The sequence below is a fragment of the Dipodomys spectabilis genome, unplaced genomic scaffold, assembly GCF_019054845.1.
Source record: "Dipodomys spectabilis isolate Male_0828 unplaced genomic scaffold, ASM1905484v1 ptg000081l, whole genome shotgun sequence".
Taxonomy (NCBI): Eukaryota; Metazoa; Chordata; class Mammalia; order Rodentia; family Heteromyidae; genus Dipodomys; species Dipodomys spectabilis.
In genome coordinates this window covers 25496643-25509667 of record NW_024870758.1, presented here as the reverse complement: position 1 = coordinate 25509667, position 13025 = coordinate 25496643, and the positions used below count along the sequence as shown (strand labels likewise).

Genomic DNA, 13025 nt, shown 5'->3' with positions numbered 1-13025 from the left:
TTGCGCCCAGTGAATGGGGGGGGGAGCTGGCAGGGGGAGGTGCAGGGGTCGGGGGGGGGTCTCAGCTAGGCTTTGCAGGGGGTGGTCCTGGTAGGGGCGCGGCCGCGGGGGCCAGGGCGTGCAGTGGCCCGAGGCCTTTCGGTGTCCGTGGGGAGGGGCGGTGTCCGTGGTCGGTGCACGAGCCTCGTGGCTCCGACCTCTGCCCGTCCTTCGACCCTCTGAATTCTCTACTCTACCCGAGGCGTTCGGCCTCCGACAGAAAGTGGAGGCCCCGGGCCTCTTAGGCGTGGGGCTGTGCTCGGGGCCCCGGCCCCGGGGAGTCGGTCCCCACCCGGGGGCACAGGCGCGGGCCGCGCTGGGGCCGGGCCAGCGCCGGGTGCGGCCCGGGGGTGGGGACGTGGGGAGGGGGGCCGCTGCGCGGTGGCTCGCGGCCCTCGAGGGGACGCGGCGGCGCCTGGGTGCCACTCGCCAGCGGCGGGAAGGGCGCGCGGGAAAGCGAGGGAGCGGGACGCGGGTGGCGGCGGCGGCGGGCCCGCTGGAAAGGAGGGAGCGCCGCGGGCGGGAGGAGGGAGCGCGGAGGAGGGAGGCCGGGAGGAAGGAGGGAGCGCGGCGGGCAGGCGGAGGGAGGGCTGATTAGCATGCAGCAGCGCTCGCGCGCCCGGCTCCATTGTTTTAACACCTCCCCTCTCCTCCGCGCCAATCTGTCACCGTTCAGCAGGCGAACGCTGCTGCCTCAAATGCTGCTCTTCTCAAATGAGACGGATAATTAGTTGCCCCGCACGAATGCCGCACTCTTCTCACCCCTGATTGCTATCACCTTCTTGCTCCTGGCAGTTTTGACACCTCGTAATCAGCCTGCTGCTTTTCTCTTTTCTTCCCGACTTCTGCTTCCCTCCCCCCCAGCCCCCCCCCCCCCCGCGCTCCTTCCCAGTTGATTTATTTATTTATTTATTATTAGTATTATTTTAAATGCAATCCCGGTGCCTATTTGGACGAGTCGTCCGCCGACTTAACCTTCCGCGTGCACAAGGGTGCCTATCTCGGTGTCTGCGGAAGCCGGGGCGCGCGCGCGTGCGCGTGCGGGAGCCGGGAGCCGCGGGGAGCGGGCCGCGGGCAGCGGGCTGGCAGTGTGGCGGGAACCACCGCTTCCACGCGGAGACAGGATGTGCTCCCAAAGATCTTTAAGGGGGGGGGGGGGAAGGGACGAGATGAGAAGAGGGACGGGCAGGGAAGAACGAGGGGGCCCTCGAGGTTGAAAGATCTCTTAGACATTCACGAACCCGGGAGTCTCGGAATCTGCTGTCAGGAGCGCGTCCCCCTCTGTCTCCTAACAAGCACTGACAGTCTAATTACTGTAGCTACACGCAGCTGTCGAGGCAGCAGCCCGGGAGAGGAGGCGCGGCGGGCCCCGCGCACCCGGCCCCGGCTCCGGCCCGACTGGGGACGGTGGGAAAAGGAAAGGGCGAGGCCCGGCCTCCCACCGCCCCGGAGCCAGCGGCCCCGCGCATTGTTTCCCGTTTATAAAGGCTGTACCTTGAAGGTTAAAAGATGTGAGGAAGAAAGGAGGGGACTTGGGGGGAGCGGGACGACAACCCTCTAAGCTTTCCACCCACCCCTCCGCTACCTCCTCGAGCTCTCCCTCCCCCGGTGTTGGTAAAATAACCGCGCAACCCGGGGCTGAGGGGGCGGGGGAGCCGGGCTGGAGTGTAAGAAAGCAGATGTCCCCGCTGGCAGCAGCCTCAGCCTCCGGGGAAAGCTGCTCGGGGGAGGGGGCCCTCCCGAGGACATTCACCTCCCACTTCTCAGGCATCCCGCTCACAACTGCCTCGCCTCGGCGGGGGTGGTTTTTCCAGACTCAGCGTTTTGCGCGTGCAGCTTTTTTACCTGGGAGCTGTTCTTACCCGGCCACGCTCAGCAGATGCCGAGCGGCGGCCCGGCACGACTCAGTCCGAGAGACAGGGGTGGGGGCCCGGCCCGCGACCGCGCCGCCTCTCCAGCCGCCTTCCAGACCAGTGCCGCACCTCTGCAGGGCAGGACCCGCAGCCTCCTCCCCTCCGCGGCTCAGTAACCTCGGCCCCCCCCGGAAGTTGGAGCGTTGGGGGCCCGTAGAACCCCAAAGAAAACACTGTTCCTAACTCTTACTAAAAATGGTAGAGGGGAAAGGATACACCGAGAAAGGGGTGGGGGCGCTCAGGGTCCACTTGGGAGTCACTTTCTGGGCCTGCCTGCAGGCTAGTATACAAGTCAACTGGGCGACGGGGGTCCTCCCAATAAAGAAAAGGTGAAGAACTCCGTACCAGGAGATAGGGGTGTGTGGGGGAGGGGGAGAGGATGTTCTGGCGGGTGCACACCGGGGTGTGTGTGTGTGTGTGTGGAGTGAGAGGGGAGGCTGGTGGGAGGAAGGGAGGGGGAAGGGAAGGGACTTGGATAATTGTCTAGGCATTTCCATTCAGCCCCAGTGGCAATGAAAAAGATGTACAAGCCTCAGAACCCTTCACAGTGAATACCTAATAATCGCTATGTCACCTTGGTGAGGAAGATGTCAGTGTGATGTGCTTGGCACCTTGAGAAGTGGAGGCACCGATCTCATTCTTCCACAAGTCAAGGCTCTCCGCCGCGGCACAAGGGTCTAGCCTGCTAGATCTCCCCCATGCTAAACCCACCAATTCAAAACACTTGCTTCAGGAAAGCTGAAATTTCTGTTTGAGAGCTACAAATCAATGTTTACTTCATAAAATGAAAGCCATGTCTCAAACATTTTTAACCATCAGGAGAAAAGACAAAAACCCCAAAGGCAAGAGCCATAAGGAAGAAAAGCAAAAAGGAAGTCTCATTTTCAACAATTCTGTGGCATTGTGAATTTAGTGGCACTGTGAATTTGGTATCCTCTCAAGCGTCTTCCAGAGACCATCAATCAGGCTGCTGAGAATGAATAACACATTTCACAACAGGAATGTGAATATTCCTAATCTAAATTAATAAATATGGATGGCCCTTACAAGGTTTTATAGTTGCTCCTATTAAAAGCAAATGTTTCTTTAGAATATTTAGTTTGAAATTAGATTTCAGTGTGATTTGCTAACTGTAGTAAGTGCCATTAGACTTGGTCATCCAGTGGATGGAAAAGACAAGTTTTATAAACTTTTCCCAAATGTGATTTACCTGTTCACTAAGGAACAAAGAATATTTAATGATCATAACACAAAATAAGTCTTTTAATGTTTAATTCATTTCATTGCGTAGCATGCACATTATTAAAACATACCTAGATTAAAAAAGTGTTAAATATCACTCAGCAACACATCTTCAATGGATGTTTATGTTGCTGCTATTTCCTATAAATTACAGATTTATTTTAAAAGAACATTACCTGTAGCATAAATAATCTACATTTTAAAATGAAGACCTTTAAATGAAATCTTATGAACATTTGATATCATCAAATTCAATAGATCTCATGAGAAATCCAAGCAATAGGTTTAGGTATTTGAAACAACCATAAATTACAATTATATAATTCTTTAAAGTACAAACATAATTTTGAAATATGGTAATACTGTACACATGAAAAAAGAATTATAATAGTTTTGTACAAAATGATCTTTAACAGTAAATTACAAAGTAAGTTTAGAAAAAAATTACAATAGCACTGGCACTAGATCTTTCCATAAATCATTTTAAATTTAGTTTTACAGTCAAGTTTTTTTTAATAGTATTGCAAACTTAAAATCATCACACAGAACTTGATATATCTGTTATCAATGTGACTTAACTCTTCCCATTAAAGTGTGAATTAAGATGCCGAAGGAAATCCCCTCTGGATGTAATGGATGGTGGGAAAACTGCTTGACAGAATTCACATACTCGAGGTATATGGAATTCTGAGAATGAGTCACTTAGTACCTCTAAGTCACTGTCTTGGTTAGAAAAGGGCTTCCAAAGGGGCTGCAGAAAAACAAAAACATCTACTGTTACTTGCATTTAAAATTAACTTGCATTGAATTTCAAATCAAAATAGTTGAATGTTATACATGCCCTGATATACATGAAATCCCAAATATGTAAGCAAATTACTTTTCCATAGTTATTAGCAAGGGGGCATGATTCAATTCATCATCTTTTTTTAAAATAATGGGCACATTATTTTATTGAAATCACTTTCATTGAAATCACTTGTAACTAAGTTTACAAATTTACAAATTTAAAGCTAAACTAAAGCTTCAGCACCAGCTATTTTTAATAAACAATGATCTCATCAGAAATAGTCAATATTCAATAGTCAATGTTTTAGACATTAAAATAAATCTTATCTTTTCTATTTTAAAATAGAAACCTTAAACTATTGGGCTTTTATTGATACACGTTACACTAGATATGTGTTCATGCATCTTAAAAGCAGTTTTAAATTTTACTACCATTTAATAACAAATACAAATAAACACATCTAAAAAGAAAAAAATCTTTTAAACTAAACAAATTCTATTGTTCAGTCTTTTTTAAAAACTCAAATATTTAGTTATTCGACAAAAGCTAACATCAGATTTTATTCTTCCATTCTGCTTGTCGTGTAATACAACAGTTTGCCTTATTTTCTTATGGCTACACAGTGAAACCTTAGTCAATAGCTGCCCAGTTAAAGTACTAGGGAAAAACCTTATTTGAATAGAACTACCTCCATTATAGCCACCAGCACACACACCTTTTAAAAGGAGAAAATACAATGTTTACTTTGGTTGGCAGGTGCTTAATAAATGGTGTTGACTGGGAAATATTTCTCTGAACTGCATAGATCAAAAACTAAAATTTTTCTTAATCTGGTACAGGTAAATTATCCTGATATAGGGTAAATTCTGGTACTTTGAGGAGAAACCAATTTAAAGAGACTCCTTCCTTTATGCTCCTATTACTAATATGGTTTTAATGAAACATGCCTAGTCCTGCAGCTGACAATTCTCATCCTCTATTTTAGTTTTCCAATTATTAATAAAAACATATATGAAGCATTTGAGTTTCTAGACATTAATGTCTTCTTATAAACATTTTACAGGACATATGTGTTCAACTGGTTTATGTAAAAAATCTGTCTAGATAGCAAAATGCACTTAAATATCAAGATAAGAGCTTATAATACAGATTCAGGTCTTTTCATGGAAAAAGAAATCTTACCATAAAAAATCATAATATTTAAAACAATGTAAAATTTTGGGCCACAAGCCTTTTTATTTCTGTTTAGAAAAATCTTCCATGATGAAAGCAAAGCAAGTATAAATGTGAGTATATAAACAAAAAGTAGATTAGTTAAGTAAATTTAAATAAATACTACTTTCAGTTTAAACAAAAGTGCAAACTACTCTAATGGAAAATTAATATGGCCACAGAAGATTATTACTTTAAAGGTAATTTTTATTAAGTCCTACACAAAATAGCAAGAAATTAATTTAGAAGCAACTTAGCTTCTAAATGCGATAAGCATTTATAAGCCAATTTACCTTTAAAGTTCTCTTTCAGGAATCTATCTATCTATTTAGATTTGACTTCTTCATAAAAGATAGTGGGGGGCTAGGGTGGGGTGGGGAGGCGTTGCTGACTCAGCAAAAGTAAAAAAAAGATAAAAGCACATAGAACAAAAATATGCCAATACATTGCTAAGATAACCAGGTATACAAACAAAATAGGTGTTTAACAGTAATGATTAACATAAAGTAAAAACTTGAAATATGCAACCAAAATTTCATTTCTCGTACTATGAAAAACTCATAATTTTTATATGCTTTATATGAGCTTTATGAATACTAATAAAATGGGAGACGTTTAGGGAAAAATCTATTTGGGAAATATTTTTGCAACCCTAAACTGTAACATGACCTTTAAATCAAACTAATTTATTTGGCTTTTCTGCCAAAATATCAATTATCTAACCTTATGCCCCATGTCTTATGACAGCTCAACACCAATTCTCTTGCATTTTTTTAAGCTGAATACTTTTCTATCAAGTTGTAATCACATACCAGCTGTTTCCCTTGCTGCAGTATAGAAAGCAAATGTACAATGCAGGGTGCCATCTACTGAAACATGAATGCACAGACTAACTAGTAAAAGAACAAGGAAGAGATAATGGAAAGTAGGCTTTGGAACTTACATAGTACACAGATTTGTAGGATTCTATTTGCAATAAAGGAAATTATTTGTTTCATTTAGTAGCAACTATAACTCCTATTACAATATGACATAAAGTAGAACATAAGTGAGTTTATAACGAAAGCTGTTAGCCATCCTTGTTTTACCTACAAACTGTACTAATGTTTAGCTACTACCTTCTTTGCAGGCTGGTTAAAAAAAAATCTATAACCTATAGTAGTACTTAAGACCAAAGGAGGTTAATCAAGCTTTTCTTAAAAAGCAATTCTCTCAAAAACAATCAAACAAATGTTTGCAAATTACATAGATAGCCACACCAATTTTTATTCTGTTTAACAACTATATATTTCACTTGCCTTCAGGCATTAAACTTTTTTTTTTTTAACAAAAAGAATTACTTTGTGACACAACCTTAATCTGAAAGAGAGAAAGGATAAGTAATCCTCAAACCTCAGAAAGATTAAACAAAATATTTGATAAAATATTTTGTTAAAAAATACATCAGGCTGAATGTTCAGCACCAGATTAGCAATCAAAACCAAAATGAAATGATACTGATCATCATAATATATAACTAAATATCTGATAGTTGAGAGGTAATTTACTCTGATAAGTAGAATATCTGATGTAACTGCTTACTTATGAAAAATTTTTGCATTCTTAAGAATATACTTCTTAGTCAAAATTTGTTTTACATTATATAATTTATGAAATTTAATAAATCCTTTTATAACACTGAAGCTCAAAAAACAAGGCTTTGAGTGAGGTACTAAGAAAATTACACTGTGAGATATGGGTAAGGCTTACATACATTTAAAATCTGTTACAAACTTTTTAATAGAGCTTTCTCCTATTCATCTTTTTAAAATCTACATCCTTTAAAAAAATAAATTCTGCATGTTTAACTGTTAACTTTGGCTAGGCAGTCATTTCTAAAGGATATTCCATACCCTAAGAGAGATTTATATCTGTGCAGTATGGCAAAATGTGTGTTCACACATAATAAAGTATTTGTTAATGCAAATCAGTTACCTGCTGTGGTCCTCGGATAGCTTTTCCTGGGGAATCCAGTGAGGGAAAAGGTGCATCAATTGGGTCCTGAAGTGGGAATGTATTTACATACAATGCATTATGGTCTCCAGATGGCAAACACAAAGCTCCATCCACAATTGTCCGGATATCAGTATTTGCAAGATTTGAGCGTTTTGTTTTGTCAGTTGTCTTAAGGTTTTGTATAGCTGTAGCTATGGGAGCAAGTCCCTGAATTTCAAATGAAGTTTCTTCTCTTTTAACAAAGTTTCCTGGGTTGTCTCTGAGCTCCACGTTAAATTTGTCCTGGCATAGAGTCTCAGATATGGCAGGACCAAGGATGCTGGGTCTCCCTGGAGTGCTATGTAAGAAAGTAGAGTCACTGTCCATAGGTGGAAACTTGACATTGAATTTCGAAAGTGATTCAAAAGAAATATCTTCCTCATCTCGGCCAGGTCCTCTTGCTGTGACAGATGTGATACACACTGCGCCCCTATTTATATCATCTTTAGCCTGAGGCTTGAACAGCACTTCTTGTTTATCTGGTCTATCTGTACACTGTATAGGCACAGAGCACTGTGTTTCTGCAAGAAAAAACACAAAAGAAAAATAGTTACACTCAAATTATTCTTAAAAAGCTGCTCAATCAGCTCTGGAGAGGTAATATTTTTCTACTGGGTTTCACAGAAACTGAAGACAATGAATTTTTGTATTTGCTACTATCTTACATAGCAATATAAGCCATCTCCAGCAGCAAACTGGGAACACAGCTTATTAGTCACAACTTAGTCACAACTGCTTTTGTCTTTCTCTAGGTCTTCTGCCATAAACTTTGCCTATTGTTCATAGTTATATAGTACTACACTTAAAATAAAAACTTGCTTGTGATGTGACATTTCTGTCAGTAACAGAAGCTGCAAAAATAAGGCTGATTAGACAAATTGTTAAAAGAGAAACATCATATATAATAAAATCATATATGTATGGACTTCCAATGTATACATATATACATACACACACATATAACTCTCATTTATTATTTATGACGTGAATTCGGTGGTTTATCTCCCCTCCCCATAAGTGTATCACTAGGTTTAGCCATTATCTAAAAATTCCGTATGAGGGAATAGTGATAAAGTTGGGAAGAAAGAAGATAGTGGAGCAAAGAAGGATAAAACTTAAGGATGCATGTTAAGAAACCTCTGCATATGAATACATGATTTTCTCATAAGTAAAGGCTTCTATAGATGGCAGGTTCCAGGACCTCTATAGTTCATTAACTTAGGCAACAAATTCAGCTCTTGGGGACATAGTAAAAACCAGAAAGTAACTAAGAACTTGTGAGGATTAGAGCTACAAGGTCTATGGATATATTAATTTTTATTACTATTCTCATTTTAGATTTGCTCTAACAAGCTGATGTTTCCTGAACCCATAGCTACTTTGAAACAGCAAATTAGAAGGGGGATTTGAGTTGTTAAAGGCAGATATGAAATCAGTAAAAGCTGAAAACATGTAAGAGGTTAAAAAAATGCAGCACTATAGTCTAATGTACGGCTAACAAGAGTTGTATTTCACAACATAAAAGCAAAACCAAAATAACCCTCCCCATGACAAAAACTCTGTCCATACTGATCTTGAGATATAGAAAAAGCTAAATTATGTTCTACAATGTCACCATAAAGGTAGTAATGTTGGTAAGATATTTTAAGCCAATGGGTAAATAGAAAAATATTTTAAAAAGATTGTCAACAATGAAGAAGATGTATATTCCCACATAGAAACTTTACCAATGATGTAGGTTCAAGTAGACAAGACAAATAATGTTGCAATGTTGGTGTCTCTGTTAATAGGAACCTAACCAATGACAGCACTTTTATAGTCTTTTTTCTTTGTAGTTTTGATACTTCTCTATCTTTTGCCATAGCACAATCTAATATAAGATGTCTTCTGTTCAGATATGTGGCTCAATGCCAGTAACTTCTTTAGTTCATCCTGTTATATATCAACTGGCCCTCCGCCCATCCTCTGTCTCTGTCTCTGTCCCCCTCTCTCTTTGTATCTCTGTCGCTGCCTCTGTCTCTGTTTCTCTCCATATTACTCAGCCCAGTATAAACTTGAATTCTTTGTCCTCCTGCTTCAGTTGTGCTGGAATTACAGGTATGTACCACCATTCTCAGCTCTTTGCCTTTACTTGTCCTTCATATCTTGGCTTACACATTACTTTCTCTGGATGACCTTCACATAGTGCCCCAGGGACTAAGCATTCTTATATTTCCAAGTTTACTTCTCTCTCTCATTCAAGTAAGTTTCTTTTATGTTCAAAATGATGTTCTGTTCCTCATTTATGTATTCTGCCCAGTGCCTGACTCATAGATTTCCTTAATAAATTAATTCTGAATGAAAGTATATTTTTTTCTTCAAAGTCAAGATAACATATTTACTAGATAATCTGTCTGTGATTAGGGATGGTACAGTAATTGAAAACACGCTCAATTGTTTATCTGGATTTCATTGACCTTTGAAGTACTTAAAATCCGGTAATTGAAGTAGCCATTGTTCCTGATGGAAGACTTGAGGGTGGCAAGAAATTCTAGGAAATGTTAATTAAATTCTGTAACAATGGGGAAGGAGGAAAGACTTATCAAGTGATCTTTAAGAGAACAGGGAGAATGCTTTAGAATCTGCTGCTGCTTATGGAAATGACTATTAATAATAGTACTTCCATGTGCCAATACAATTGCTACATGAGTTTTAATTCATCTAAAACTTAGACTAATTTCAATGTTGGCACTATTACTGTCCCAAATTTATGTGTGAAGAAATTGGGATATGGAGAGGTTAAATCCAAGGCTACATAGCTACTGAGTGGTGGATCTGGCACTAGAACCCAGGCAGCCTAACTCTAGAATCTGTGCTCAGAACCATCGTGCTAAATTGAACATGTTGGTTTCTATATATAGAGAGAGGAGTCCTCAGACAGAATTGTGCTTAGAATTACTTTCCTAACAGTTGACCTATCCTTCTTGCAAAGAAAACACAGAGACACCAAACAGCTGTAAGAGAGAAGGTATTTTCTTTTAGCAGAGCTAGCTGATATACAACCTCAATTATATTAAAATAATTTGAGTTAATCTGCCTGTGTGGTAAGAGTAATATCTATTAAAAGAAGATTTAAACCTAAGATTCCTATAGCAATAGAAATCTAAGCTTAGAAACTTAAAACACAAACACAGTGCATGAAAATACTTGTTATTCTGACACCACACTGAGAAACACAATCAGGTGAGTAAATAGCTTTTCTATTTTGTCTGCTTCAAGAATACTTATTTTTGTAAGGAAAAAAAGTAAAATGAGAAGCATTCTTAGATTCCCAAATTTTATGTATAGGTTGTCTATTTAGACTACTTCTTAGCCTAATTATTATGAATAATGACAAAAGAAGAAGACCTGATGGTTACTTCTAACCTCTAGTTCTATATTCTCCTCTTGTAACAGCCAAGGAAATAGCACCCTCCTTTTGAACATAATAGTACTTTTCCCCTGAAGATTTTGCTTAACCATACATTTCTGTCTTATCCTTTTTCAAGGCTATTGTCATATATAATAAAGCCATAAAAGGACAATATAACACATATTATATAAATCTCATTTAAAGTAGTTTCTTTGTGTTTTATTCAAAGTAGCATACATACTTAGAAACCTTGCTTACATATATTTTCCCAAAATATATAATTTTTTTCTTTTCTCTTTTTGATCTACTATTGTGAAAGCATACTATTTGATATTTTTTTTTTTTTTGTTTGGAACAAGAAAAACTTTACTGGAGTCTGTAGCATAGCAGATCTAAAACATTTCAAGAATTTTATTTATCATTTTTGATGCAGTATCAGAATACTGTTAGGAATCAGTTTAGCTAGGACAGAAACAAGTTAAATATTCAGTGTTATAGTTGACAGATACATAGTCAACTTTAGACCTGTGCAATTTAAAAGTGGTCAAAGTATTAAGTCATTGATAATGGGGTATGTTCTCTGGGTAACAGAATAATGTCACTATTAGAATATTTTGATAAATGTTGATGCTTTAAAAAATATACTTATGAAGTCTAGGTCTACATATCCGTAGCTAGCATATTTTGTATAAAAATATTTCTTTTAGACATAAAGAGCATCTATAGTCCACACAAAAAGTCAATGAAAATGGCAAAAATTAACATGGAGAAATTAAGAGCTCTTTTTTGAAGAAGTAATGGAATTGAAATGAGAAAAATTATGTCCATCTACAAAGATTACTTTGTTTCTCCCTCATCACAACATACAACTTTTTGGATAAAAATGTTACGAGTTGCAAAAGACACCTTATATGATAAGAGGATTTTTAAGTAGCTAAGACTTAAGAACTGTAAAAGTGATCTTCAATTAAAGCGCTAGTCAGAACTGCTGTAGAACCTCTCAGAGTGAAAACTGCAAATCACCTCACTTAGAAATTGTCTAAGAATATCTCAAATCAAAAGAGAAATGGAGAATTTATCATTTTTAAATGACCAGTGTATTTTCATTTTGTTTACAGGAGATTGTTTGGCTGACAAGACACAGTCCCTGCTATTTTGCTGTTAATGTTTACTGAAGTGACACTAGAAGTCAGTGTGAAATTTTAGGGGAAGGTGAACGTTTAAAAAAAAAGTATCACACAGTTTATGTCAAACAGACATCCCTCAGTTGTATTTTATACTAAATTTGTATTTGTTCCTCCAACAGAAGTGGTACTCAGGAAATATGCATGCCACATTTTTATTTTTGAACCAAATTATCAGAAAATAGTGCTCAATGAAATTTTAGACAGAAATTAAACATGAACATGATGCAATGTATCTACTTAGCTCTCGTAGGTGGTGTTGCTTCTAGGTCACTTACTAATGTACAAGTGGATGTTTAATACATCCCCAAATAACAACTGAGAATACTGAGAAAGATGTAGATTCTTACATTAACATTTAGAATATGTTTTCATACTGCAAACAAAGTCAATTTCAACCAATAACATTAAACTTACTGTAAACAAAATCAAGTCTTACCAGTTGCAGTGTCTGGTATATCAAGTTTGCTTAAGTGATCTTTTTGTGCTTTTGCTAGCATGCATATTCTCTGAAATTCTTCTTTCAGATCCCAGAAAGACTTCTCTATATTGTCCCTAAAAACAAGTATTTAAAATGTAATTCTATACTTTTAAACAATTTTGATTATAGTTAAGTTTATGTTTCAGCATTCTTGTACTCCTAATTATTGAAAAGTTGAAGCTTAAATATTAATTTGAAATTTAATGATCCCTCAAACAAGTTTAATATTTGAAGATCTAGGCATGAAATGTTGAAAAGTTCTCATACATAAATATAATACAGATTAGTACATCTATTTATCTACATATCACACTGGTATAGGCTGCCATTTCTCAAAAACTCCAGTGCACTGATCTTGTTAAATGCTGATAAACATTATAAACAGAATATTAAATACTCCTCACTTTAGCAAGGACATGAAGACTTAACCATGTAAAACAATACAGCTATAATACACTGTCTATTGTAATAGTAGGGACTTAGAGAATCAGCTTTTAGATTCAGCTCTGCTACAAACTATATGACTTATTTAGGTCATTTTTACATTAAAGAGCTCAGAGTTGGAGGCAACAGTGCTTGATCAGAAATGTACTCATTATCTTGCCCATGTAATTGTAACCCCTCTGTACGGTATTTTCACAATTAAAAAAATGGCAAAAAAAAGAACTCAGAGTTATTCTGTTCCAGTTCTACAAAAAGCAGATAAAAAATTTTAAGTTGTTAAAAACTTATATAAAAT

General features: G+C 38.6%; 1 protein-coding gene across 9 annotated transcripts in view; it reads right to left on the bottom strand.

Annotated features, from left to right (window-relative positions):
- Nucleotides 1–3207: 3207 nt before the first annotated feature.
- The window catches only part of Tank (TRAF family member associated NFKB activator), a 94630-nt gene continuing 84812 nt past the window's right edge, over nucleotides 3208–13025 (bottom strand). For all 9 annotated transcript variants that reach the window (XM_042683476.1, XM_042683481.1, XM_042683480.1 and 6 more), the window contains 3 exons: nucleotides 12245–12360; nucleotides 7171–7751; nucleotides 3208–3945 (listed from right to left, as the gene is read on the bottom strand). In XM_042683476.1, coding sequence (XP_042539410.1) covers nucleotides 3769–3945; nucleotides 7171–7751; nucleotides 12245–12360 — 874 coding nt within the window. In that variant the 3' untranslated portion in view covers nucleotides 3208–3768. The remainder of the gene's footprint in view (nucleotides 3946–7170; nucleotides 7752–12244; nucleotides 12361–13025) is intronic.